Genomic DNA, 25,912 nt, shown 5'->3' with positions numbered 1-25,912 from the left:
AAGCAGTGTTTATTGCTTCTGCCCAGAAGTGCTTAGCCATATTGGTTTCATTGATCATGGTTCTGGCCATTTCTTGTAGAGTCCTATTCTTTCGCTCTACAACTCCATTTTGCTGTGGAGTTCTAGGGCAAGAGAAATCATGGGCAATACCATTTTCTTTGAAGAACTCCTCAAAGAATCTGTTCTCAAATTCACCACCATGATCACTTCTGACCTTTATGATTTTGCACTCCTTCTCAGATTGAATCTGAGTGCATAATTCAAAGAACACTGAATGAGACTCATCCTTGTGTTTTAAGAACTTTACCCATGTCCAACGGCTATAATCATCTACGATGACTAATCCATATTTCTTTCCTCTGACAGATGCTGTTTTGACTGGTCCAAACAGATCAATGTGCAGAAGTTCTAACGGCCTTGAGGAAGAGACAACATTCTTAGATTTGAATGCAGGTCTGGAGAACTTGCCCTTCTGACATGCTTCACAAAGAGCATCTGATTTGTATTTCAGATTTGGGAGTCCTCTGACCAGATTTAATTTGTTAATCTGAGAAATCTTTCTCAAACTAGCATGTCCTAATCTTCTGTGCCAGACCCATTGCTCTTCAGAAACAGACATAAGGCAAGTCACCTTCTGCTTCTCAAGATCTGAAAGATCAATCTTATAAATGTTGTTCTTTCTCTTGCCTGTAAATAGGATTGAGCCATCCTTCTGACTTACAGCCTTGCAAGACTTTTGATTGAAGATTATGTCATAACCATTATCACTTAATTGACTTATGGACAATAAGTTATGCGCTAATCCTTCTACAAGAAGTACATTAGTTATGGAAGGAGAGTTACCAATACTTATGGTTCCAGAGCCAATAATTTTGCCCTTCTGATCTCCTCCAAACTTGACTTCTCCACCAGACTTAAGCACCAGGTCTTGGAACATAGACCTTCTTCCCGTCATGTGTCGCGAGCACCCAGAGTCCAGGTACCATGACATTTTGTGCTTTGTCTTCTTTGCTGCTAAGGATATCTGCAACAGAAATTATCTTCTCCTTAGGTACCCACAATTTCTTGGGTCCTTTCTTGTTAGTTTTTCTCAAGTTCTGATTGAACTTGGGTTTTGCATTATAAGTAACAGGAGGAACAACATGATATTCTTTAGGTTTGGCAGCATGATATCTTTTAGGTTGTGTCACATGCTTCTTGGTGTGTGTAGTGTGAAAACTCTGTGCATGTGAAGTGAGCCTAATATCATGTGAGTGGCCATATTTGAACTGATCATACAATGGCTTGTATGTGATTTTCAAATCATCAACAGGTTCAAATTTGTGTGAGGTATCACCCTCATAGCCAAAACCAAACCTTTTGTTTCCAGAAACACCATATATCATAGAAGCAAGATGACTTCTGCCAATACTTCTAGATATGAACTTTCTGAAGCTCGATTCATATTCTTTCAGAATATGATTGAGACTAGGAATGGATTTTTCTGATTCAGAAGGAGATCCACTATCTTTGGATAATTTTAAAACTTTTTCCTTCAATTCAGAATTTTCCACTTCCAGCTTCTTAGTTTCAAATTCAAATTGCTTTTTCAGCTTTTTGTATTTGATACTAAGATGAGCCTTGAGTTCCAGAAGTTCAGTCAAACTGGAAACTAACTCTTCTCTAGATAGTTCAGAAAATACCTCTTCAGAATCTGATTCTGATGTAGATTCTGATCCATCATCTACTATGGCCATCAGTGCAAGGTTTGCTTGCTCTCCTTCAGAGTATGATTCTGATCCTGATTCAGAATCATCCCATGTTGTCATAAGACCTTTCTTCTTATGAAACTTCTTCTTGGGATTCTCCTTCTGAAGTTTTGGACATTCATTCTTGAAGTGTCCAGGCTCATTGCACTCATAGCAGATGACCTTCTTCTTGTCAGATCTTCTGCCTCCAGAAGATTCTCCTCTTTCAGGCTTCTTTGAACTTCTGAAGCTCTTGAACTTCCATTGCTTGCTCTTCCAGAGATGGTTTACCCTTCTGGAGATCATGGACAGTTCATCTTCTTCCTCTGATTCTGATTCTTCAGAATCTACTTCTTCAGCCTGAAAAGCGTTAGTGCATTTTTTATAATTAGCTTTTAATGCAATAGACTTACCTTTCTTCTGAGGCTCATTTGCATCCATCTCTATCTCATGGCTTCTCAAAGCACTGATTAGCTCTTCCAAAGAAACCTCATTCAGATTCTTTGCAATCTTGAATGCAGTCACCATTGGACCCCATCTTCTGGGCAAGCTTCTGATGATCTTCTTTACATGACCAGCTTTGGTGTAGCCTTTGTCCAGAATTCTTAATCCAGCAGTTAGCGTTTGAAATCTTGAGAACATCTTCTCAATATTTTCATCGTCCTCCATCTTGAAGGCTTCATATTTCTGGATTAGAGCAAGAGCTTTGGTCTCCTTGACTTGAGCATTTCCTTCATGGGTCATTTTCAATGACTCATATATATCATAGGCAGTTTCCCTGTTAGATATCTTCTCATACTCAGCATGAGAGATAGCATTCAGCAAAATAGTCCTACATTTATGATGATTTTTGAAAAGCTTCTTTTGATCATCATTCATTTCTTGTCTTGTAAGCCTTACGCCAGTAGCGTTCACTGGATGTTTGTAACCATCCATCAGAAGATCCCATAAGTCACCATCTAGACCAAGGAAGTAACTTTCAAGTTTATCTTTCTAGTATTCAAAGTTTTCACCATCAAATACTGGCGGTCTAGTATAACCATTGTTACCATTTCCATTGTATTGCTCAGCTGAGCCAGATGTAGATGTAGATGAAGGTGGTGGAGTCTCAACCATCTTGACTTAGTGTTTTTCTCTTCCTGAATCTTTTCTAAACACGGTTAAGTGCTTGCACCTTAGAACCGGCGCTCTGATGCCAATTGAAGGATAGAAAAACACTTAGAAGGGGGGGGGGTTTGAATAAGTGTAGCTTTAAAACTTGTAAGATAAAAACAATTTGCTCAATGATTTTTATCCTGGTTCGTTGTTAACTAAACTACTCCAGTCCACCCCCTTGGAGTGATTTACCTCACCTGAGGATTTAATCCACTAATCACACGAGATTACAATGGTTTTCCACTTAGACAACTTCTAAGTCTTCTAGAGTATACTGATCACAACCTGATCACTCTAGGAACAATCTGCTTAGATACCCTCTAAGACTTTCTAGAGTATACTGATCAACAACCTGATCACTCTAGTTCTTACAACTTAATGTAAACAAATTCTAAGAGTTACAATGCTTCTTATAAAGCTATTATCATAACTGTGATTTTCTCTTAAGTTTAAGCTTAATCTCACTAAAGTATTACAACAGCAATATAGTGAGGTTGATGATGAAGTTTGAGAGCTTTTGATTTGAACAGCGTTTCAGCGTTTTTGCATAAGATTCTTGTATTCAGAATTCGTAGCTTTGCTTCTCATCAGAACTTCATATTTATAGGCGTTTGAGAAGATGACCGTTGGGAGCATTTAATGCTTTGCGTAATCCGCACAGCATTGCATTTAATGTTTCACTCTTTTGTCAACTACCTCGAGCCTTGCTTTCGCTGTGTCTACTGACAATGCCTTTCATAGCTTTCAACGTTCCTTTTGTCAGTCAGCGTAGCCTGCCAGCTAGTACTTGCTTCTGATCTGATGTTTGTGTGAACAACGTGTGAATATCATCAGAGTCAAACAGCTTGGTGCAGAGCATCTTCTTGTCTTCTGACCTTGAAGTGCTTCTGAGCGAGATACCATGAGAACTTCAGTGCTTCTGCTTCTGATCTCAAGTTCTTCTGATGCTTCCATAGACCCATGTTCTGATTCTGCTTGACCATCTTCTGATGTCTTGCCAGACCATGTTCTGATGTTGCATGCTGAACCTTCTGAGTCAGTGCTTGTTGCGCTGATTTTGTGCACACTCTTTATATAATTCCTGAAATGGAAATTGCATAGCATTAGAGTACCACATTATCTCATACAAAATTCATATACATTGTTATCATCAAAACTAAGAATATTGATCAGAACAAATCTTGTTCTAACACATTTTTCACCTGATATAAACTTACTTGAGCGTTAGAGTGTTTACAAGTAGCACTCTTACAAAATGGCATACCACATTCAAAGAACTTCATCTCCTCTAAGAATTGCTTGAATCCGATCAACCTAACAATTACATGCATAATTCTTTTCTGGAAGTATCTGATGGGTTATATTTAAAACTTAACTTTTCGATGATAAGTCTTTATGCTTTTTTTTTTGTGATAACAAGTCTAGATTTTTTTTATGGAAAATATTTAATGTGAGAGGAAGTTGCTGCACACGTCTAAAATAGAAAAGACCTTAAAATAGTATAAATTTATGAAATGCGATATAATGAAATAAAATATGTTTATGTTATATTGTTTGGATTAACAAAAAGATGATGAAATTAAGCGGAACATGATGCAATGCTTTTCGTCTTATTTCATTACTTTCTTTCATTATTTGGTCTCTTTCAATTTGGATGAAATAACAACTTCAGTTCATTCCTTCTCAAAATATCTCAACATTGAAATTCCATATTTAATCTACTCTTTCGTTTCACGCGATTTGCCTGCGTTACTTTACGTTCAACTCAATTCTTCTTAAAAATTTAAACATAATTAAAACTCAAAAACACTTGTACACAATTTTATGTTTACCTCTTTTAAAGAACACTAATAGGGCTCAAAACCCAAACTATCCTCATCAAAAACTTATATTGTAAATTAAGAAAACGTTTGGCCTTTTACATAACTCATACTTGAGGAATATATTTATATAGTTTCACGGACAGGGTTCTTGAATGAATCAAAGTCAACCCGAATGTAGTGTAGTTTGTCCATATTTATAACCTATCTAAAAGAGCAAGACCGGGAAGAAATAGTTTAAGGGTCAGGTAGGTTATGTTGGTGTACAAAGAATAAAGATGATGACAAAGAGAATAACGGCGCAAAGATTTATGAGAGAGAAATAAAGTTGTTGATTATAAATGATAGCTACTACAAGGCTATTTATACAAAAGAAAATTCTTGCCACGTAAGCCCTAACAGACTAAACTTAGTGAACAAGCTTAAGGTACAAACAGTACAATACTAAGAAATACTAAAATACCCTTACTACTTAACAGCTAAGCTAATGGGACCCAGAAGTAAACATCTTCTGGTCAACACTATCTTCTGAGTAACCATCAGAAGATCAGCCCACATCAGAACTTCTGATGTTCAACTTCTGAATATTGAATTACTCTTCAATGCCATCCCTTAATTCATATTCTTCAATCAAAGCTGACAACGACAATTCCATCCCTTAAGAGCAGAAATTGATCCGTCTTGATCGTCTTCGTCAGAACATCAGCCATCTGCTTCTGGGTGCTACAGTGCACAACTTCTAATGTTTCATTCTGGACTTGGCTTCTCAAGAAATGATACTTAGTCTCAATATGCTTGCTTCTTCCGTGTAACACCGGATTCTTGGCAAGATTGATTGCAAACTTGTTATCAATCATCAGCTTCAGAGGCTTCTTCACTTTAATCTTCAGATCTTCTAATAAGTTCAGAAGCCACACAGCTTGACATGCAGCTACAGCGCCTGCGATGTACTCAGCTTCACAGGTTGATAGAGCAACAACAGGTTGCTTCTTGAAACTCCAAGAAATAGGACCTCCCAGAAACATGAACAAATATCTAGAAGTACTCCTTCTATCAACTCTATCTCCACACCAATCAGAATAAGAATAACTCAATAACTCTGATTCTTCCTTTCTCCTAGAAGGAAACAATATGCCATACTTCAGAGTTCCCTTGACATATCTCAAGATTCTTACAGCAGCTTGGTAATGGGACCACTTAGGTTTACTCATGAACCTACTCACCAATCCAACTGCATAGCATATACCTGGCCTGCTATTACACAAATACCTTAGAGAACCAACCAGCTGTTTGAATACCGTAGCATCAAAATCTTCACCTTCAGAATCAGAGTCAAACTTCTGATTCGTCTCTGACGGTGTAACAACAGCTTTGCAATTCTCTAGCTTGAATTTCTTCAGAAGTTCTAACTCATACTTCAGCTGATGCATAATGATACCATCTTCTGAGTATAGAATCTCCATCCCTAGAAAATATGACATTTTCCCAAGGTCTGTAATCTCAAACTCATTCATCAGCACCTTCTTGAACTTCATCAGATCTTCTGGACAACTCCCCGTAAGCAATATGTCATCAACATACAGACACAACAGAATCATATTGCTTCCAGAATGTTGCACATAGACTCCATATTCCATCTCACACTTCTGGAACCCTTGCTTCTTGAAAAATGAATCAATTTTCAAATTCGAAGCTCTGGGTGCTTGCTTTAATCCATACAGAGCTTTATGTAATTTGTACACCATCCCTTCCTTATTCTTTTTCACAAAGCCAGGGGGTTGTGACACATATACCTCCTCTTGTAATAGACCGTTCAGAAATGCAGACTTTACATCCAGATGCATCAAGGACCAACCTCTGTTCGCAGCTAACGCAATCACTAGTCTGATTGTTTCATGTCTAGCTACATGAGCAAACACCTCAAAGTAATCTAGCCCAGGTTTCTGAAGAAAACCTCTTGCTACTAGCCTCGCTTTGTGTTTACCAACTGATCCATCTGGCTTCAGCTTTACCTTGAAAACCCATCTGACGCTGATGGCTTTCTTCTTCTTTGGAAGTTCTGTCAACTTCCAAGTCTTGTTTCTTTCTATAGCCTCAAGTTCTTCTTTCATCGCATTCAGCCAACCTTTCTTCTCGAGTGCTTCTTCAATACCCAATAGTTCAGAATCTCCTTCTGATTCTGGAACCATATCTCCATCTGGATTTTCTTCGGAAGTTTGACTACCACCAGAAGTTCCACCTTTGTTAACTTCTGGGTCTTGTTCAAAACCACCACCTTTAGAAGTTGGACCGCCTTCAGAAGCTCTGCCTTCAGAAATTCCAACTTCATAATCTTTTCTTTCAGAATCATGACCACCGTCAGAAGCTGGATTACCTTCAGAAGCCCCTCCTTCAGAAGTTCCACCTTCAACGTCATGATTAACACCAAAAACATGATCATCTTTAGAAGCTTGTCCTCCAAAACCTATGTCTTCAGAGTTTTCCCTTCCAGAAGCATGACCACCACCAGATTCTTGATCATCATCAAAATCTGGATCAGAATCAGATTCACCATCTGACTCATCTTCAGAGTCTCCAGAAGATTCTTCATCTTCTGACTCTAACTCTTCTTCAGAACTTTCAAGTTCTGACTCATCTTCAGAAGCAGAATCTTCTTCTGATTCTGACTCATCTTCTGATTCTCCTTCAGACTCAGAATCACCTTCGGATTCTGACTTGTCTTCAGCTTCAGAGTCATCTTCTAACTCTGACTTATTTTCAGAAACCTCAGATTCTGACTCTTCTCCAGAATCTTCAAAGTCATCTTCTGATTCTGAATCATATAAAAATACTCCTTCAGAATATTCAGATTTATCTTTTTCCCCTTCAGAATCAGAAAACGACAAACTCACAGGTTCCTCATCAGATTCATAAGCCATTAATAGCACAGGTTCATCATCAGAATCTCCTCTGGCTATTTTTGCTTCTTCTTTGTTTGACTAACAATCTTTAGCAAAGTGGCCAAACCTATTACAACAGTAAAACTGAACCATTCTCTTGTCATACTTCTCCTCTCCCTTCTGATGTTTCTCCTCATCAGAATAGAAGACTTCTGACTTCTGCGACCTACCATGTTTTTTCAGCTTCTGGTCCTTCTTGACAAAAGAAGCCTTCAGAGCCTGCTCACTTTCCATCTCAGAAGTTCTTTCAGTCAGACGCAACTCTTGCGCCTCTAGACTACTTTGCAGCTCTTCTATTCTCATGGTGTCCAGATCTTTAGAATTTTCAATGGCTACAACAATGTAATCAAATTGAGGAGTAAGTGACCTCAATATCTTCTCTATGATTACTTGTTCAGAAAGAGTTTCTCCACAAGCCTTCATCTCATTAGTGATCAAAATCACTCCAGAGATATACTCAGAAACTTTCTCATTGTTCTTCATGTTGAGATTCTCATATTGCTTTCTCAGGGATTGAAGCTTCACCTTCTTCACTAATACGTCACCACCGTAACACCTGACCCGTATATCCCACGCCTCCTTTGACATCATAGAATCAGCAATCTTCTCAAACACATTCACATCCACACACTGATGGATGAAGAACAACGCCTTTTGATCTCTCTTCTTCGTCTCTCTCTGCGCTTCTCTTTGTTCTTCCGTTGCATCCGCTGTAACCGGAACATATCCTCCAGTGACAAGATCTAGAACATCTTGAGCACCAAATAATACACGCATTTGAATCATCCATCTATTCCAGTTTTTGCCATCAAGAACTGGAAGTTTGGTATTCAAGTTGCTTCCACTCATCTTTAAACTTGTGCAGAAAAATTAGATTTCACTCACACTCACAAAGTGTTTCCCAACCCACAAACAACCAAGAAAAAATGTGATTCAACACAACTTTGTTTCCCAGAAACAAAATCAATCACACAGTCACACAAACTCACGTTCACTCGTGATTCCCTGTGTTTGGAACCAGAGCTCTAGATACCAATTGTTGGTGCACAAAGAATAAAGATGATGACAAAGAGAATAACAGCGCAAAGATTAATGAGAGAGAAATAAAGTTGTTGATTATAAATGATAGCTACTACAAGGCTATTTATACAAAAGAAAATTCTTGCCACGTAGGCCCTAACAGACTAAACTTAGTGAACAAGCTTAAGGTACAAACAGTACAATACTAAGAAATACTAAAGTACCATTACTACTAAATAGCTAAGCTAATGGGACCCAGAAGATAACATCTTCTGGTTAACACTATCTTCTGAGTAACCATCAGAAGATCAACCCACATCAGAACTTCTGATGTTCAACTTCTGAATATTGAATTACTCTTCAATAGGTTATTCCAACCCAAGTCTAGCGCAGATAAATATCTGATTGAGATATGATCGAAAACACTTTTATGATTTATTGAAGATATCATGATATGAAATTTGAAAAACCAAACTTAATTCTCAAATATAATTAAGAGATCGTATGAATCAAGAGAAATCACCTTAAATTACACGTGTTGTGATTTCAAATAAAACAGACTAGAACTATATAAATTCAAGAGCGCAATAAAAAAAAATGATATACACAATTCACAAGACTTTTCTAGTCTTCACTAATATATATAACTATATGGTGTATTTTTACTGACACATTTCTACATAAAAATCTTGAAGTTATGCCTACATATTTTCTAAATACATTTCTACCTAATTGTGTGGAATGTGGATCTCTAAAATTCTTGAAGTCATAAATCCATTTTAACTATATTAGTCTATTTTTGGATGCCTAGATATTTTCCAAATACATTTCAACATTGAACTCATGCAAAATAAAAAGGATACATTATCCAAATACATTTTCCAAAAACATGTTCACATGATTGTGTGGATACCTAAATTTCTTGAAGTGATATACTTACATATTTTCCTAATACTTTTACGAGTACGTAATCACCATACAAAATTCTTGAAGTGATATGCCTAGATTTTTTCCAAATACATTTCTACGTAATTGTATGGATCTAAAACCCTAAGCACCAAAAGATAATGGTGGCCTAAAACCAAAGTTATATATAACTCTACAAAGCTTATTATTTTAAGTTGAAGTTACATACTAAACCCTATTTTCCATATCATAATGTTGTCCCTTTATCTCCTTATTCTGTGTCTCATTTTTCCATTACTTTTGTTCTTTCTGAAACGTAGAAGAACCATTAAAGCCCCTCATCCACCTGGTCCTAGAGGGTTGCCAATAATAGGGAACCTTCATCAGCTAGACAATTCTATTCCTTATCTACAATTTTCTCAACTCTCAAAAATATATGGACCATTATTTTCACTTAAAAGACAAGCTATAGTTGTTTCTTCAGCTGAAATTGCCAAAGAAATATTTAACAACAATGATCTTGTGTTTTCTAATAGACCTATAGTATATGGTCAACAAAAACTATCTTATAATGGGTCAGAAATGGCATTTTCTCCATATGGTGATTTTTGGAGAGATATAAGAAAACTTTGTGTTATTCATTTATTTAGTGCCAAGCGTGTGTCATCTTATGCCTCTATAAGAAAGTTTGAGGTGAAACAAATGATCAAAAAGATTTCCAATCATGCTGCTTCTTCAAGTGTTACAAATTTGAGTGAGATAGTGACTTCTCTCACAAGTACAATAATTTGTAGGATTGCTTTTGGGAGGAGGCACTACAACATTTTTACCCTATAGCAACGCCTAATTTTTGAGAGGTAAAAATATTGTTCCCATAGAGAATAATAGGCAACAACCTTTATATTTTGTTGCGGTAGCTTATATATATTTTTAAAATTTTCTATAACGGCATAAAACCGTTCTTGTAGAGAACAACTCTCATTAACAACATGTTAGAACAGTTCTAATATAAGTTTTAATTATTTTAATTAAATATCAATTATTTACCACCGTTCTCATAAGTATCACTAAAACAACTTTTTTATTAAAAATGTCTTCAGCGGGAATCGAATTGAGATCACCAATAATTATTCGCTCCCTCCCTGAAAAATGTCTCGAGCGGGAGTATTTTTTTACAGAGGTTTCACTGTTACCTCCCAAACCTGAATAATAGTTATTCGCTCCGAAACCTATTTTCGGAATTTTCACTTTCCCTCCCAAACCTGAAGCACGGATTTTTCACCCAGAGAAAAGAAAATGTTTATCGGTTCCCTCCCAAATTTATTCTGAAGCGGTTGTTGCATGAGAGAGAAGAAATATTCATTCCAAATCCGACTCTTGATTGGGTAACCCTAACCCTTTTCTTCTTCATCCCAAATCCAACCCTAAACCCATATATTATTCATCCCAAATCTAACCCTTTTCTTCTTCATCCCAAATCTAACCCTACCCATATATTATTCGTAGGAGGTTCTCACAAACTGAACCCTAACCATTTCTTCAGCACACAAGCTTCTCTTTCTTCTCCTTTGTAGGATTGGTCACCCCATCTAAAGCTCCCTTCGATTACAAGCTCTCATTCAACTTGTGTATGTGTGTAAGTGCTCTCCTTCAATTTTCTCTTTTCTCTGCATACAAATCTAACTGTTTCTTTTTGGTAGGTATCAATTTGCGTATGTGATACTAACAGTGTACGGGTTTTCAACAGTGTGGAGTTTTTGATTCATCCTGGTAAAAAGGTGATACTATATTCTGAACAGAACTCAAAATTGTTTGTATTAGTTGTTACATGTATTTTATTTTAAGATCTGTGATATGAACTTACTTGATAAATGTGTTATTTGTGTTCTTTGTGTAACATCTTTTGATTCTCTCTTTGTCCTTGATTTGTCTACTTTCTGTCAGATGATGACATGTGCAGGTGTGTTTGTAATTCTGCATATTATATATAAGAGGTGGTTCCAAGTATTTGTGTAATTTTGGTGTTTCTTTTCAAGGATTTCAAATGATGTATTATTTATATAAAACACTATCAACTTAATATGAATTTAAAAATCAAGTGTGAATGAATGAGACTTACTAGTTCTAATGAATGAAACTAGCATTTGATGTTATGAGTTTCATACTCTCTACTACATAGTCTAGATGTTTTGTTTAGAAGGTCTAGTGAATTTATCAATGAAATTGTATGCATCTTTATATAAAAAATGTAGGTAGGTTTGAGGGAGATAGGCAATGGGATAAATAATTAGTATATTTATTTCAATGAGTCATCAAGCAGCCAATGGATTTTTTGGTTTGCAGCAGCCAGTGGAGTTTGTTGTTTCTGTTTGTTTTAGTGCAGTGAGATTTTCGGTCAGGAGGGCCTATCCACGATGTAGTTTTGTTCTGCTTCAAGCTATTCACACTACCATTTTGGTTTGCTATGGCCTATCCTCAGAGTTGTTACGTTCTTTAGCGGGCATCAACAACTCTCCGATCTTGTGCGAATTTGTTGTCTCTTAAAAATCGTGTACTAAATGGTGGCATTAGTTTGTACTATAAGTATATTAATAAATTTGAATAGGAATTATGTTGAGAGAACTAATGGAATTAGGATTCAAAATAAATGCATGTATGGAACTTGTATTGAGTTTAGAGTGGGGTGTTGAAGTTATAAGGTGCTGGCTCTAATTGATATGGAATAGGGTTAAGCACAATTACTGATCTTACCAATTTGAAGTTGCTGACACTTTTCTTTGGAAGGATAAAAAGCAAACTTTCACTACACTGTTCGTCTTGATAGCAATATATGTCAACTTCATTGCATCTGAGAATACCTGCATTACTGCTCTTCTTGCAAAGCTTCTAATATACTCATCGGTCATTTTATTCATTCATAGCATTCCTCCTGTCTACCAATGAGTTTACCATATTTACAATTAACCTTTTATGGTGTCATGCATAATGTCATTAACTAGTCCAATGATGTAATACTAATATAGTAACTATTGTTGGCACGTATCTCCTGTTTAAGAAGAAAGTACTACATTTAGTGTTGTATATATGTTAATTTTATTAGATGAGGGGGCTTATGCATCTCCATTTACTCCAAGTTAGAGTTCTCTGTATCATTGGACATTTATTGTAATGTAATTTGAAATAGCTAATTTTATAAATTTATAAACTTATCTTTTTTATTGCGTATTCAGCTAATTTCTTATTGCATATTCAGCTAATTTCGAATGAGTTGGCTTGAACTAGCTCAGTTAATCTATTGATGAAATAAGTGAAACACTTGTCTAAGTTTAAGACAAAACTTAACATTTATGTTTCTAACAATCTTAATTCATTTATTATTTAACTAAGTTGATTTTGTACAAATACAAGCATACCTTTTATTTTTTCATAGAATTTCTATTTTTCCTTTCAAAATTACTCATTTCTTGCTTTTTGATTCTGTTGCTATAAATAGAATACTTTGCGAATCTACATCTGCTGCTCGATCAAAAGAAATGCCTGTTATATACATGATATAGAGCTTAAAGTTTAGACCCTACAAATTGAAGCTACACCTCTTTCTACCCAACTAACATTATACCAGGTTTGTAAAGTTTAACTCTTTCTGCTACAACTCTTAGTGTATCCCATATCAAGTATATTGAAAAGAGATCCATTTTACATAATAATTATGTTTTTTCTCTGTTAGTGGGTGATAAAGTTCACATGCTTCTTGTATGAATATATTTTCATGTGCCGAGTATGAGAATAATAATTTCTTACATCTTTTTCTTGTTTAGTCTTTTGACTTAAGTCTGCCATGTGAGTTTGGATTGTATCTATAAACTAATGTGCTTGAAAAAAAGAGAGAATAAGGACTTTAGTGTGATTTGTAAGAGAAATTAATAAAAAATAAATAAAAGATAAGATGATATGATATGAGAGAGATGATAATATGAAAGAATATTATTTTCAATTAAATATTAGAGTTGTGTGAGTGTGACAGACCAATTGAATTATTTTTATTAGAAGTAGGGCCATAACAGAAGACATATTTCCCTACATGAATTCTAAGATATATTATATATTTTAACAGACCTTTGTGTTTTTGTTTAATTAGTCTTGTGCTTATACTTTTTATTGACATATATGGTAGTCTCTTCGTAAACTTGATGGACAAGGAATGGACAAAGTTAAATCCCGCAAGTATAGAGTACCAAAATGGTCTTGATTTTTTTTTTAGATTATGCATACACCAAAGGAAAACCCCACGGGAAAGAGATTTCGTGTCCTTGTTCAAAATGTTATAATAGCAACTGGTTTACAAGGAATGAAGTACGAAATCATTTAATCGCATTTGGATTTCAAAAAGGATATGATGTTTGGGTTCGACATGGTGAGAAGAAACCAAAACCTGGTGATCTTAATGATAATAATATGAATCATGAAGAGGATCAAATTGACGATATCGGTGGATTATTGCATGAAAGATTTAGAGATGTTGTACAAGAAGAAAATGAAGAAAGTGTAGGCCTCAACGAAGATGCAAAAAAGTTCTACAATCTAGTCGAAGAAGCCAAACAAGATTTGTATCCGGGTTGCAAAAATTTCTCTAAATTGTCATTCACCATTCGTCTTTATTTATTGAAATGTCTTTATGGTTGGAGCAACGTGTCATTCAATGCTCTCTTAGAGTTGTTGAGAGAAGCTATGCCTTCATTGAACATCCCTGATACGTTCAACAAAGCAAAAGGCATGATAAGGGACTTAGGTTTGGATTATAAGAAGATTGATGCTTGACGTAATGATTGTATGATATATTGGAAAGACCACGAGAATGATGCATCTTGCCATGTTTGCGGTGCTCCACGGTGGAATGAAGATGTAAAAGAAAATGATAAAGTTGAAAAAAATCAGAAGTCTCATAAAGTTCCTTCAAAAGTTTTGAGACACTTTCCCTTGATTCCTAGACTTCAACGACTATTTATGTGTTCAAAGACAGCTGGCTCATTAAGGTGGCATGATGAAGAGCGTTCAAAAGATGGAAAGTTGAGGCACCCTGCAAATGGAGAAGCATGGAAAGAGTTTGATAAATGTCATTCTGAATTTGCTGACGAGCCACGTAATATAAGACTCGGATTGGCCAGTGATGGATTTAATCCATTTCGAACCATGAATTTATCTTATAGTACTTGGCCCGTGGTATTAATACCATATCACTTTCCACCTTGGTGGTGCATGGAGGCTGAGTATTATATGTTGTCTTTATTAATCCCGGGACCATTTTCACCCGGGAATAATATTGATGTGTACCTTCAACCTTTGATAGAGGAGTTGAAAGTATAATGGGATTTGGGTGTATAATTGGGACTTTGTTGGATATCCCAGGAAAGACAAAAGATCATAAAAATGCACGTTTAGACTTGCAAGAGATGGGTATTAGAAAGAAACTTCACCCCAAAGAGGTAGATCAAGGTAAAAAGTCAGTGTTTGCAAAAGCATGCTTTTCCATGACTCCAAAGGAAAAAACTACTTTTTGTTCTGTATTGAAAAATGCAAAAATACCAGATGGATGTGCTTCAAACATTTCAAGATGTGTTCAACTTGCTGATAAGAAAGTTAGTGGATACAAGAGCCACGATGCACATTTCATGTTGCATTAATTGCTTCAAGTGGCTGTAAGAAGCACAATGGCAAGCCAGGTTGCACAATGACTTGTGTTTACTTCAACAAGATATGTTACGTGGATGATCCTTTTGTATTGGCTTCTCAAGTGCACCAATGCTTTTACATTTAAGATCCTTTTGATTCAAATAAACATTATGTTATGAAGTCTATTCCGAGGGATTTTTTTAACATGAATGAACAACCAAATTCCAATCCCCATGAGCCGTATAATTGTGATCCATCAGATCATGCAGTGAATCTAGCTTCGAGCGATGAAATTTGTGATGCTGAATTTGTTAGGAATGACATTCCACCCACAATTGTTGATAATTTCATACCTGTGCCAGATGTAATAGAATCTGATGATGATTCAAATTCATGACAATTTTTTATTTATGTTATGTGTTTCAATGATATTAAGGTATTAATACATTCATGTATTAGATATGTATTTGTTTATGAATATCAGATCTAGGTATGAGCATCATTTGCTATCCAAAGGAGTTTTGAACTGTTTTTATAAAATTGTATTGGATTCCTTCAATTTCAGAAATGAAAATCAATTTATAAGCTTGTAGTAAGTTTTACATCATGTATAGTTCTGTTTTAGGGTGTTTATAAGCTTGTAGTATATTTTTGTCCTCTCACTTTCACTAGCTGGATTGCTTTGGCCAAATATTGGGAGGAATGCAAAATAGATCCTGTGTGGGATTTTGTCAATGTAATTAACTTTTTTATTTGATTTTGTGTTTGTTAGCATATTTTAATGTACATATCTTTCTAAACATATATTTTTGCAGGAAAAATACATTGTCCCAAAGGAAGGAAGGAAAGCTGTAATTGTTATTGTAAATGATGCTTGGAGGCGGTACAAATGCTTGCTTAAAAAGAACTATTTTAGTAAGTATAAAACCATGCGCGAGCAGCTAAAAAATCGTCCACAAGAAGTACCAGAAGAAGATTTTAAAAAGCTGTTGGAGTATTGGAGAGATGAAAACACTAAAGTAAGCTTCTTCTTTTTTGTGAATAATAGACTGCTGAATGAGTTTTATTTTGTGTTCAACACTTGAAATTAAAGTAAATTTTTATATCAATGAATGTAGGAAGTCAGTCATCAAAATGCCCAAAATATAGCTCAATGAAATGGAGACATCGAATGGGGAATAAAGGCTTTGCTGTTATAAGAGAAAAAATGGTATTGTATTTTAAATTATTCTTTCATTTGTCTCCCATCTTCCTTCTATTTTAAAAGGAAACCCTTTTGGAAATTGGATCATAATTCTCATAAAGAAATATATAGTAACGTATGGGCTTTACATAAAAGTATGTTAAGAATTTTGTCACTGATGCTGAATGGTATGTTAAGAATTATTATCCTAACTCTCTTGTTGATACTGAATAGTATGTTAATAATTTTTTCTCTAATGGTGGATAGTAATGGCCCACGGGTGAGAGGGATTTAGTTGTACCCTCACCCTAGAAGTCACCATTTAATTAGTATTCTCATACTTTTGTTTTATTTGGTTTAGCGTGAAAGTAATGAAGATAAAGAACTTTCTACTCAAGCTGAAATGTTCATTGCTACTCGACAAAGTAAAAAAATAAAGGAGTTGGATCAAGAAACCAATCATGCAATTGTAAGTTATCATTGTTAAGTGTTATTGTTGTGTCTACTAACCTTAGTTCGTTTGTTTCCCTGTGTACTACTAACGTTATGTTTGCAAATCAATTTGTTACTGAAACTTATTGCCTTTAATCTATTTTGGTCACTTGAAACAAAAAATATGGCATGGTGAAACAATCGATATTTATTTAGAATGTAGTACTGCTATAGAAGGCAAAATATTGTTCTACATACATTTAGAATGTAGTGTGTTACTCAAGCTTATTTAACAAGCTTATTTAGAATGTAGTAATGCTATATAACAATTTTTAACAAGTTTCTTGTATGTTGAATACTATTATTCTACATATCAATTTGTGAAGATAATATTTTCTGAAAGTATATTATGTATGCTAATAATATTTAACAATATTTAACAATATTTATGTATGTTGAACATACTGTTAGTGTTTTGATTGCACTATTATTTGCCTTTTATTTACTACTACTATATTATGTATGTTAGACAAAGCTTCAAGACTTGATTGAAAATCATGGAAAAACTTCTTCAGAGGCTTTTGAAAGCGTATTAGGCAAACAAAAACCTAGGAGAATGCGTTGCTACAGAAGAACCACAACACCGACTCTCTTGAAAAGAAATGAAGAAATTGCAAAACTTAAAAGAGAGCATGCTGCTGAGGTTAGACAATTTAATGATAGGATACAAGAGATGGAGGAGAAACGTCGTCAAGACAAAGAGGAAACAGATAGAAAAATTCAGCTTCTTCTTAAGACCGTTTTGAATCAAAATGCCTCAGAGTTGAATATAGATGCTCTGGCAGCTTTGATATCAACTCCTGCAACCGATGCTAACAATGTTTTACGTTCTTCTACATCAACACATGCTCCAACTAATGATCAAGTAAGATTGAATTTTTATTCGTTAATTACATTGTAATTTTAGAGCCTTCAGATAATAATCTTATTTAAATTATATAATTTTATTTTGCAGGTCATGAATGATAATATCAATGAAGATTTTCAATCATTCGAAGATGAAGAGACTTAGATGTGGATGTAGATGTTTCACTTTATTTTTATAGATTGAATATGTTATTTTGATTATGAATGATGATTGAGAATATAATATATTTCAAGATGTTTTGTTGATTGTGAATTAATGGTTGACATTGTGATATGTACTTTGAAGTTGTTTTGTTCATTTTGAATCAATTATATATATATATATATATATATATATATATATATATATATATATATATATATATATATATATATATATATATATATATATATATATATATATATATATATATATATATATATAATGAATTATGTTATTTATTATGTATGTTTTTTAAAAATGAAAGATCATTTTAAAATTTGTATTTGAATATTAATATATCAAAAAACATTATGAGTGATGTTATTATCAGGTTTACAAAATAAAATCATTTTTGTAAAAAAATAAATAAAATTTTGCAATGGTTTTAAAAAGTTGTTGTAGTAGTAAAAGCGTTGTCGTAGCCTTTGAAGAAGAAATTCAGATATTTATCTATTAGAACGGTTTCAAATCTAGTACGGGTAAAACTGTTGTTGTATTCCATAAAATAACCGTTCTTTAATAAAATCAATATGGCAACGATTTTTATTTGACAACGGAGTATAACTGTTGTTGTATGAGGCCGTTCCCTAAAGAAAAATACAACAACGGTTCTGAATAGGGCGTTGCTATTGGATAAAAAACCGTTCCCAAAGGCAACAGCAACGCCTCGGTCTGGAACAGCCAAAAAACCGTTCCCGTATGTAAAGGCAACGGTTTTTAAATATTTTGCAACAGTTTTTTCCCGTTCTCGTATAGTTAAAATGTTGTAGTGAGGTATGAGGATGAAGGGATAGAGAGGAGTAAATTCCATTGGATGCTGCATGAGTTTGGGGCTATGATGACAGCTTTCTTTGTTTGTGATTATATTCCATTCATGGGTTGGATTGATAGACTATCTGGACTTCGTGCGCGTCATAGGTGGTTATCAAATTCCAGGTCCATTGCTTATACCAAGAGAATCGAGTGAAGAGTGCATCATAGGTGGTTATCAAATTCCTACAAAGACTATAGTATTTGTGAATGCTTGGGCTATCTATAGAGATCCCGGTGTTTGGAAAGATCCAGAAGAATTTTATCATGAAAGATTTTTAGAAAATTCTATAAATTTTTATGGACAAGATTTTGAACTAATTCCTTTTGGAGCTGGTCGTCGAATATGCCCAGGTATCTCTATGAGGGTGGCATTATTGGAACTGATACTTGCTAATCTTTTATATTCCTTTGATTGGGAATTGCCACATGGATTACTAAAGGAAGATATTGATACTGAAAGGAGCGCAGGGCTCTCTCAACACAAAAAGAATCATCTTTGCCTTCTTGCCAAAATTTCAATGTAGACGTTGCAACTCGTTTTCATATTATTTTTATTTGCATTTTTACTCCATTTATGTAACACCTATGTTCATTTTATTACTTTTACGTGTCAAAAGAAAAATTTAATATGGTTGATCATTATTGTTATTCGAGATGAATGTATTTTGTTTCATTAAAAAATATAGGGTTAAATAAGTTTTTGGTCCCTATAAATATTGCAGTTTCATTTTTAGTCCCTCCCTGCCATTAGGCAACGGTTTTAGCTGGTTTTGGCAACGGTTTTCTTGTAAAAACCGTTGCCTAAAGGCAGGGAGGGACTAAAAATGAAAATTGGAATATTTATAGGGACCAAAAACTTATTTAACCCAAAAATATATATGTTGAAGTATGTCTTAAAACTTTAAGTGATTAAGAAAATGGAAACATGTTTTGTGATTGTAAAAACCAGAAATAAGCAAGGAGGTGGAGTCGGTGGGAGTGGTGCGATAATGGATTCGGGTCTGGTAGGTGATTCCGTTCATCGAATCTCGGGTTCGTTTTTCTTGGTTTTTCATGTGTTGGGCTTCTTTGTTATTTTGGTTCGTGGATCCATTTGTTTTAGACGCCTCCATAAGATTCATCTTAACCTTATTATAACTTGAGTAAGCACCCATGAAACTACGGATTTTGTAACACGAGGACCTATCAATCAGTTGATCAATATTGGGTAATGGATATGGATCCTTAGTGTTAGAACAAGATTTGTTCTGATCAATTATCTTAGTTTTGATGATAACAATAATATGAATTTTGCTTAAGATAATATGGTACTCTAATCCAATGCAATTTCCTTTTCAGGAAATATATAAAGAGTATGCATAATTCAGCGCTCAGAAGCTTTGTCTCAAAGGGTTCAGCATGCAACATCAGAACATGGTCTGGCAAGACATCAGAAGATGGTCGAAGCAGAATCAGAACATGGGTCTATGGAAGCATCAGAAGAACATGAGATCAGAAGCACTGAAGTTCTGATGGTATCACGCTCAAAAGCACTTCAAGGTCAGAAGATCAGAAGATGCTTTGCACCAAGCTGTTTGACTCTGATGATATTCAAACGTTGTATTCACAAACATCAGATCAGAAGGAAGTACAAGTGGCAAGCTACGCTGACTGACAAAAGGAACGTTAAAAGCTATAATAGGCAACGTCAGTAGACACAGCGTGAACAAGGCTCGAGGTAGTTGACAAAAGCGTATAACATTAAATGCGATGCTGTACGGAACACGCAAAGCATTAAATGCACTCAACGGTCATCTTCTCCAACGCCTATAAATATGAAGTTCTGATGAGAAGCAAGGTTAACGATTCTGAACAAAAACAACGCCTATTAACTTGCTGAAACTCTGTTCTACTCAAAGCTCAGAATCTTCATCTTTATCAAAGCTCACTACATTGCTGTTGTAATATATTAGTGAGATTAAGCTTAAACGTTAAGAGAAATATCACAGTTTGTGATTATAGCTTTTAAGAAGCAATTGTAATACTCTTAGAATTGATTACATTAAGTTGTAAGGAACTAGAGTGATCGTGTGGATCAGAATACTCTAGGAAGTCTTAGAGGTTATCTAAGCAGGTTGTAACTAGAGTGATCGTATGGATCAGAATACTCTAGAAAAGTCTTAGAGGGTATCTAAGCAGTTGTTCCTGGAGTGATCAGTGTGTGATCAGAAGACTCTGGAAGACTTAGTTGCTGACTAAGTGGAGAACCATTGTAATCCGTGCGATTAGTGGATTAAATCCTCAGTTGAGGTAAATCATCTCTGCGGGGGTGGACTGGAGTAGTTTAGTTAACAACGAACCAGGATAAAAATAACTGTGCAATTTATTTTTATCTGTCAAGTTTTTTTAAAGCTACACTTATTCAAACCCCCCCTTTCTAAGTGTTTTTCTATCCTTCAATTGGCATCAGAGCGCCGGTTCTAAGGTGCAAGCACTTAACCGTGTTTAGAAAAGATTCAGGAAGAGAAAAACGCTTCAGTAAAAGATGGCTGATGAATCTGCAAAGTCTACACCTGCATCTACATCTGGCTCTGCTGAGCAACACAACGGTAACAATGGTTATACTAGACCGCCGGTATTTGATGGTGAAAACTTTGAATACTGGAAAGATAAACTGGAAAGTTACTTTCTTGGTCTAGATGGTGATCTATGGGATCTTCTGATGGATGGTTACAAACATCCAGTAAATGCCAGTGGCGTAAAGCTGACAAGGCAAGAAATGAATGATGATCAGAAGAAGCTTTTCAGGAATCATCATAAATGCAGAACTGTTTTGCTGAATGCTATCTCTCATGCTGAGTATGAGAAGATATCTAACAGGGAAACGGCCTATGACATATATGAGTCCTTAAAAATGACTCATGAAGGAAATACTCAAGTCAAGGAGACTAAAGCTCTCGCTTTAATCCAGAAGTATGAAGCCTTCAAGATGGAGGATGATGAAGACATTGAAAAGATGTTTTCAAGATTTCAAACTCTTACTGCTGGATTGAGAGTTCTTGACAAGGGATACACCAAGGCTGATCACGTAAAGAAGATCATCAGAAGCTTACCCAGAAGATGGGGTCCTATGGTGACTGCATTCAAGATTGCAAAGAATCTGAATGAAGTTTCTCTGGAAGAGCTTATCAGTGCCTTGAGAAGCCATGAAATAGAGCTGGACGCAAATGAGCCTCAAAAGAAAGGTAAATCTATTGCATTAAAATCCAATATCAAGAAATGCACTAACGCTTTTCAGGCTAGAGAAGAAGATCCTGAAGAATCAGAATCTGAAGAAGAAGATGAACTATCCTTGATCTCCAGAAGGCTAAATCAACTCTGGAAGAACAAGCAAAGGAAGTTCAGAGGCGTCAGAAGTTCAAAGAAATTTGAACGTGGAGAATCTTCTGATGACAGAAGATTTGACAAGAAGAAGGTCATGTGCTATGAATGCAATGAGCCTGGACACTTCAAGAATGAATGTCCAAAACTTCAGAAGGAAAATTCCAAGAAGAAGTTTCATAAGAAGAAAGGTCTTATGGCAACCTGGGATGAGTCAGAAGATGATTCAGACTCTGAAGATGAGCAGGCTAACTGTGCGCTGATGGCGACAGAAGATGACGGATCAGAATCTACATCAGAATCAGATTCTGAAGAGGTATTTTCTGAACTTACTAGAGATGAGTTAGTTTCCGGTCTAACAGAACTTCTGGAATTCAAGTCTCAGATTAGTCTCAAATACAAAAAGCTGAAAAAGCTATTTAAATTTGAAACAAAGAAGCTTGAGTTGGAAAATTCTGAATTAAAAGAAAAACTTTTAAAATTATCCAATAATGTTGGATCTCCTTCTGATTCAGAAAAATCCACTCCTAGTCTAAACAATATTCTTAAAGAATATGATTTAAGTTTCAGGAAGTTCTTATCTAGAAGTATTGGCAGAAGTCAGCTAGCTTCTATGATATATGCTGTGTCTGGAAACAAAAGAGTTGGCATTGGTTTTGAGGGTGAAACCCCATACAAACTTGAACCTGTTGATGAAATGAAATTCACATACAAGCCATTGTATGATCAGTTCAAGTATGGCCACTCCCATGATATTAGGCACACTTCACATGCTCAAAGTTTTCACATAACACACACCAAAAAGCATGTGACACAACCTAGGAAATATCATGAAACTCACATTAAAAATTATCATGATGTTCCTCCTATTGCTTACAATGTTAAACCCAAGTTCAATCAGAACTTGAGAAAATCTAACAAGAAAGGACCCAAGAAAATGTGGGTACCTAAGGATAAGATTATTCCTATTGCAGATATCCTTGGCTGCAAAAAGGACAAAGCACAACATGTCATGGTACCTGGACTCTGGATGCTCACGACACATGACAGGAAGAAGGTCTATGTTCCAAGACCTGGTGCTTAAGTCTGGAGGAGAAGTCAAGTTTGGAGGAGATCAGAAGGGCAAGATAATTGGCTCTGGAACTATAAAGTCTGGTAACTCTCCTTCCATTTCTAATGTACTTCTTGTAGAAGGATTAACACATAACCTCTTATCTATCAGTCAATTGAGTGACAATGGTTATGATATAATCTTTAATCAAAAGTCTTGCAAGACTGTAAATCAGAAGGATGGCTCAATCCTATTTACAGGCAAGAGGAAGAACAACATTTATAAGACAGATCTGCAAGATCTTATGAGTCAGAAGGTGACTTGTCTTATGTCTGTTTCTGAAGAGCAGTGGGTCTGGCACAGAAGATTAGGTCATGCTAGTTTGAGAAAGATTTCTCAGATTAACAAACTGGATCTTGTCAGAGGACTCCCTAATCTGAAATTCAAATCAGATGCTCTTTGTGAAGCATGTCTGAAGGGCAAGTTCTCCAAACCTGCATTCAAGTCTAAGAATGTTGTTTCTACCTCAAGGCCATTAGAACTCTTGCACATTGATCTGTTTGGCCCAGTCAAAACAGCATCTGTCAGAGGGAAGAAATATGGATTAGTCATCGTAGATGATTATAGCCGCTGGACGTGGGTAAAATTCTTGAAACACAAGGATGAGTCTCATTCAGTGTTCTTTGATTTCTGCATTCAGATTCAATCTGAAAAAGAGTGTAAAATCATAAAGGTCAGAAGTGATCATGGTGGTGAATTTGAGAACAGATCCTTTGAAGAATTTTTCAAAGAAAATGGTATTGCCCATGATTTCTCTTGTCCTAGAACTCCACAGCAAAATGGAGTTGTAGAACGAAAGAATAGGACTCTGCAAGAAATGGCCAGAACCATGATCAATGAAACCAATATGGCTAAGCATTTCTGGGCAGAAGCATTAAACACTGCATGCTATATTCAGAATAGAATCTCTATCAGACCTATTCTAAATAAGACTCCTTATGAATTGTGGAAGAATAAAAAGCCCAACATTTCATATTTCCATCCTTTTGGATGTGTATGCTTTATTCTGAACACTAAAGATCATCTTGGTAAGTTTGATTCCAAAGCTCAAAAATGTTTCCTTCTTGGATATTCTGAACGCTCAAAAGGCTACAGAGTATACAATACTGAAACATTGGTTGTGGAAGAATCAATCAATATCAGGTTTGATGATAAGCTTGGTTCTGAAAAACCAAAGCAGTTTGATAATTTTGCAGATTGGGATATTGATATATCAGAAGTTGCTGAGCCAAGAAGCAACGCATCAGAAGCAGAGCTTCTCAGAAGCAAAGAATCTGAAGATCAAGTATCAGCTTCTCTGGAAAATCTAAGCATTTCTGAAGAACCATCTGTCAGAAGATCATCCAGACTCATCTCTGATCATTCAGAAGATGTCATTCTTGGAAAGAAGGATGATCCAATCAGAACAAGAGCATTCCTTAAGAACAATGCAGACTGTCAATTAGGTCTTGTATCTTTGATCGAGCCAACTTCTGTTGATCATGCTCTAGAAGATCCAGACTGGATAATTGCTATGCAAGAAGAACTGAATCAGTTTACAAGGAATGATGTTTGGGATCTTGTTCCTAGACCAGATGGATTCAATATAATCGGTACAAAGTGGGTCTTCAGAAACAAGCTCAGTGAGAAAGGTGAAGTGGTAAGGAACAAAGCCAGACTGGTGGCTCAGGGTTATAGTCAGCAAGAAGGGATTGACTATACAGAAACCTTTGCACCAGTGGCCAGGTTAGAATCTATTCGTCTATTAATTTCTTTTGCCACTCAACATAACATCACTCTCTATCAGATGGGTGTTAAGAGTGCCTTCTTAAATGGTTATATAGATGAAGAAGTTTATGTCCATCAACCTCCTGGTTTTGAAGACTCTATGTCTCCTAATCATGTTTTTAAACTCAAGAAATCATTGTATGGATTGAAACAAGCTCCCAGAGCTTGGTATGAACGTTTAAGTTCTTTCCTTCTGGATAATGGTTTCACTAGAGGAAAAGTGGACACTACTCTCTTTTGTAAAACCTTTAAAAGGGATATTTTAATTTGTCAAATATATGTAGATGATATTATTTTTGGAACATCTAATGCTACACTTGGAAAGGAGTTTGCTGAGTCTATGCAGGCTGAGTTTGAAATGAGCATGATGGGAGAACTCAAGTATTTCCTTGGAATACAAATAAATCAAACATCAGAAGGAACGTATGTTCACCAAACCAAGTATGTGAAGGAACTTCTGAAGAAGTTTAATCTTCTAGACTGCAAAGAAGCCAAAACTCCTATGCATCCAACATGCATCCTAGGTAAGGATGAGGTAAGTAAGAAGGTAGATCAGAAGTTATACAGAGGTATGATTGGATCTCTTCTATATTTGACTGCTTCTAGACCTGACATTCTGTTCAGTGTTTGTTTGTGTGCTAGATTCCAATCAGATCCTAGAGAATCTCATTTAACTGCTGTTAAGAGAATTCTAAGGTATCTGAAAGGTACTACTAATGTTGGCTTAGTTTACAGAAAATCTAAAGAATACAACTTAGTAGGATTCTGCGATGCTGACTATGCTGGAGACAGAATTGAAAGAAAGAGTACTTCAGGAAGTTGCCAATTTCTTAGAAGTCATTTGATCTCCTGGTATAGCAAAAAGCAAGCAACTATTGCT

General features: G+C 35.5%; 2 protein-coding genes across 5 annotated transcripts; both read left to right on the top strand.

Moving 5' to 3' along the window:
• The first annotated feature begins 9,819 nt into the window (after nt 1–9,819).
• On the top strand, nt 9,820–14,385 carry LOC131604389 (cytochrome P450 83B1-like). The gene is made up of 2 exons (XM_058876833.1): nt 9,820–10,345; nt 13,958–14,385. The coding sequence occupies exons 1-2, from the start codon at nt 9,820–9,822 to the stop codon at nt 14,383–14,385; spliced, it is 954 nt and encodes a 317-aa protein (XP_058732816.1).
• On the top strand, nt 10,605–18,059 carry LOC131601462 (uncharacterized). Of its 4 annotated transcripts, none has more exons than XM_058873280.1 (8): nt 10,605–11,199; nt 11,268–11,345; nt 13,061–13,189; nt 16,053–16,256; nt 16,356–16,447; nt 16,782–16,889; nt 17,382–17,777; nt 17,868–18,059. In XM_058873280.1, the coding sequence occupies exons 5-8, from the start codon at nt 16,391–16,393 to the stop codon at nt 17,922–17,924; spliced, it is 618 nt and encodes a 205-aa protein (XP_058729263.1). In that variant the 5' UTR covers nt 10,605–11,199; nt 11,268–11,345; nt 13,061–13,189; nt 16,053–16,256; nt 16,356–16,390; the 3' UTR covers nt 17,925–18,059. The 4 variants fall into 4 exon arrangements, with proteins under 4 accessions (XP_058729263.1, XP_058729265.1, XP_058729264.1 ...); XM_058873282.1 differs by having other exon boundaries at nt 10,605–11,203; nt 11,315–11,345; XM_058873281.1 differs by having other exon boundaries at nt 10,605–11,203.
• Nucleotides 18,060–25,912: the final 7,853 nt, after the last annotated feature.

The sequence above is a fragment of the Vicia villosa genome, linkage group LG5 (assembly GCF_029867415.1).
Source record: "Vicia villosa cultivar HV-30 ecotype Madison, WI linkage group LG5, Vvil1.0, whole genome shotgun sequence".
Lineage (NCBI taxonomy): Eukaryota > Viridiplantae > Streptophyta > Magnoliopsida > Fabales > Fabaceae > Vicia > Vicia villosa.
Note: the sequence above shows the minus strand (reverse complement) of the source record. Positions and strands in the feature narration are given on the sequence as shown.

Excerpts from the sequence above, each read along its gene's own strand:
- LOC131604389 (XM_058876833.1), top strand. The coding sequence starts at position 9,820 with ATGTTGTCCCTTTATCTCCTTATTCTGTGTCTCATTTTTCCATTACTT. Across the intron at positions 10,346-13,957 it reads GATAGTGACTTCTCTCACAA|GATATGATGTTTGGGTTCGA; the intron begins GTACAATAATTT and ends GATTTCAAAAAG.
- LOC131601462 (XM_058873280.1), top strand. The coding sequence starts at position 16,391 with ATGAAATGGAGACATCGAATGGGGAATAAAGGCTTTGCTGTTATAAGA. Across the intron at positions 16,448-16,781 it reads CTGTTATAAGAGAAAAAATG|CGTGAAAGTAATGAAGATAA; the intron begins GTATTGTATTTT and ends TATTTGGTTTAG. Across the intron at positions 16,890-17,381 it reads AAGAAACCAATCATGCAATT|ACAAAGCTTCAAGACTTGAT; the intron begins GTAAGTTATCAT and ends TATGTATGTTAG.